Source organism: Rhinopithecus bieti, unplaced genomic scaffold (genome assembly GCF_001698545.2).
Source record: "Rhinopithecus bieti isolate Rb0 unplaced genomic scaffold, ASM169854v2 scaffold_33531, whole genome shotgun sequence".
Classification (NCBI taxonomy): Eukaryota; Metazoa; Chordata; class Mammalia; order Primates; family Cercopithecidae; genus Rhinopithecus; species Rhinopithecus bieti.
In genome coordinates, this window is record NW_016814145.1 from 129,144 (window position 1) to 132,354 (window position 3,211).

At 39.1% G+C, this 3,211-nt stretch overlaps 1 protein-coding gene across 1 annotated transcript in view; it reads left to right on the forward strand.

Moving 5' to 3' along the window:
• Positions 1 to 1,592, forward strand: part of LOC108513975 (putative ubiquitin-conjugating enzyme E2Q2-like protein) — a 7,346-nt gene extending 5,754 nt beyond the window's left edge. Inside the window, 1 exon segment of the mRNA XM_017849962.1 lies at positions 1,431 to 1,592. Within this exon segment, the coding sequence (XP_017705451.1) occupies positions 1,431 to 1,592 (162 nt within the window).
• Positions 1,593 to 3,211: the final 1,619 nt, after the last annotated feature.

Genomic DNA, 3,211 nt, shown 5'->3' on the forward strand with positions numbered 1-3,211 from the left:
TTTTTTTTTCAGACAGAGCCTTGCTCTGTCACCAGGCTGGAGTACAGTGGCATGATCTTAGCTAACTGCAACCTCCACCTCCCAGGTTCAGGTGATACCCCTACCTCAGCCTCCTAAGTAGATGGGACTACAAGCACCCGCCACCATGCCTGGCTAACTGTTTTATTTTAGTAGAGACAGGGTTTCATCATGTTGGCCAGGATGGTCTCAATTTCCTGACCCCATGATCCACCCACCTCAGCCTCCCAAAGAGCCAGCATTACAGGCATGAGCCACCGTGCCCAGCCAGCTTGTTTTTTTTTTTTTTTTCAAATAACCTTTGGTAAATATTTGGTTTCTGTGGCTTCAGCTGTATTTCAGATTACAGTTTTCAAAGCAGTGTTTCCTAAAGTTGTTTGTGTGAAATTGTTTTCCATGACTTGATCCTGGTTCTTCTGAAGCTAATATATAATAATGGATCCTCTTCAATTTATAATAGAAAACAGTACAAAGTAACAGAGTAAATGTTAGTGGGTGAAAGCACATAATGCTTAGTCCATTTGCTTTTTTAAAAATCACATGTAATTGTGTTCTGAAAATATATGTATAGTAATGGCATTTCTTGGTATTACTTGGTTTGTGTGATAGAATAAAATGTTAGAATTTTATGGTGTTTGAATTAGTTATCTATTGCTCTGTAACAAATTTAGCAGCTTAAAACAACAAGCATTATCTCACAGTTTCTGTGGGTCAGGATTCTGTGCAGTTTACCTTGGGTTCACTGGCTTGGCCTCTTACTAGGCAGTGAAGGTGTTGGTGGCGGCAGTGATCATCATGAGGCAGGATAGGGAGAGAATCCGTCTCCAAGCTCACTCCTGTAGATGTTGGCAGGATTCACCTCAGGCTGTTGGACTGGGCCTCCGTTTCTAGATGGCTATTGGTCGGAGGCCTTTTACAATACCTTGCCATGTGGGTCTCTCCGTAGGGCACCTCATCACATGGCAACTGGCTTCCATCAGAGGGAGCAATGGAAAGAGCAGGAGAAGCGTGACCAAGGCAGGCATCGTAGTCTCCTTGTAGCCTCATCTCAGAAGTGACGTTATTACTTTTGCTGTATTCTCTTTGTTAGAAGTGAGTCACTAGGTTCAGGAGTGGGAATTTTACAAGGATGTGAATGGCAGGAGGTGAGGGTGATCAGGGCCATTTAGAGGCCACCTGCCAGTGTTGAAGAAAATTGTTGACTTCTATGAGCTGTAGCAGCAGACAGTGCTATGTAAAGAATGGCTGTCTCAAAAGTCCAGCTCCTCACGTGGGTTTACGTGTGCTGTCTTTTTCCCCCATACGTTTTGTTTACATCCATGGTCATCTTACCATTTAATGGTGTGCTTTAATTGCATATTTGGGTTAGTCTGTATGTAAACGTTTAACACAGGTGTCTCTGTGTTAAACAGGAATCCTATTCATCTTCTTCACCGATATGGTTTGTGGACTCTGATGAGCCAAATCTGACATCAGTTCTGGAATGTCTAGAAGATACTAAGAACAACAATTCGGTGAAGAAAGAAGCCAAGCTATTTTCTCTTTTCCCCATGAACATGATATTTAGAAATTAAATGTTAAGTGATAATATTATATAAAAGCATGATTAGTAACTATAATCTTAGAGGAATTAAAGTCTGGGTATTTTAAGTCCTCCAAATCTTATGTGCTACCTGGTAAATAAGGTAGTATTTATTATTTCCCACATGTATAACCTTAGTTTAGGAATTCAGGAATTCTTTTACCCTGAATTCTAACCATTAAGCCAAGCAAGCATTTTGAGTAGAGACCACTAGCCAAGGTGGGAAGTAGAAAAAAGACCAAGGTAGAAGTGAAGGAAGAGATGGGGAAAATTACACCAGAACTAGTGGGAAGGAATTGCCTTTTCTTTCACGGGTATGTAAGTCTGCAGTAAAAGTCAAACATATTCAAATAGAAAGTTTTGTTTTAGTTTTTAGTATATAAAGAAGTATAACTTTCCATGTTGCAAAAATTTTACAAACTTTTTTATTATAAAACTCGTAACCATTGTTGAGAAAATTAGTAAAATACAGAAAAGAAAAAAGAAAACAAATTAAAGTATCCCATAATTTCTCTACCTAATATAGCCACTGTTGACATGATGGCTATTTTCCACCTATATATATATATTTTTTTTGCTAGTAAAATACATAACCCTTATACATATGTTTAAATAGTTGAGGTCATAATCTCTATAGTTTTATATTCTTTTAAAAAGTATTTACTGTATTTTCCCATGATGTCATAGTCTTTATAGAAAAATAACAATCATTATTTTCAGTTGACGTGATTGTTTACCTAAAATATCCAAAGGAACCAACTGAGAAAACAATTTTAAGATTACTGGTTAAAAGCTCTGTTATAGAAATATCAATAGCCTTCCCTAATATTAACCATAATCACATAGAATATATAGTGGTAGGCCAGGCACGGTGGCTCATGCGTATAATCCCAGTACTTTGGGAGGCTGAGGTGGGCAGATCACGAGGTCAGGAGATCGAGACCATCCTGGCTAACATGGTGAAACCCCGTCTCTACAAAAAAAAAAAAAAAAAAAAAAAAAAAATACAAAAAATTAGCTGTGCGTGCTGGCGGGTGCCTGTAGTCCCAGCTACTTGGGAGGCTGAGGCAGGAGAATGGCATGAACCTGGGAGGTGGAACTTACAGTGAACTGATATCGCGCCACTGCACTCTAGCCTGGGCAACAGAGTGAGACTCCATCTCAAAAAACAAACAAACAAAAATATTTATATATATATAGTGATAAAGTATTTTTTCAAGTATCGTAAGCAAAAACTAAATACCTAGGAATAAACTTAGATGTGCAGGACTTTTATAAAGGACACGACAAAATTTTACTGAGTGGAATGAAAGATTGGCATTCTATGTTCCTGGATGAGCAGATTTCATATTATAATTATCACCATGTCTTCATATTAATTTATAAATGTAATTTCTGCTGGGCACAGTGGCTTACACCACTAATCCCAAAAGTTTGGGAAGCTGAGGTGGGTAGACGACAATTAGCTGGGTGTCCATGGCACACACTTATAGTTCCAACTGCTCAGGAGGCTGAGGTGGAGGATCACTTGAACCTGGGAGGCAGAGGTTGCAGTGAGCTGAGATCATGCCTCTGAACTCCAGCCTAGGTGACAGAGTGAGACCCTGTCTC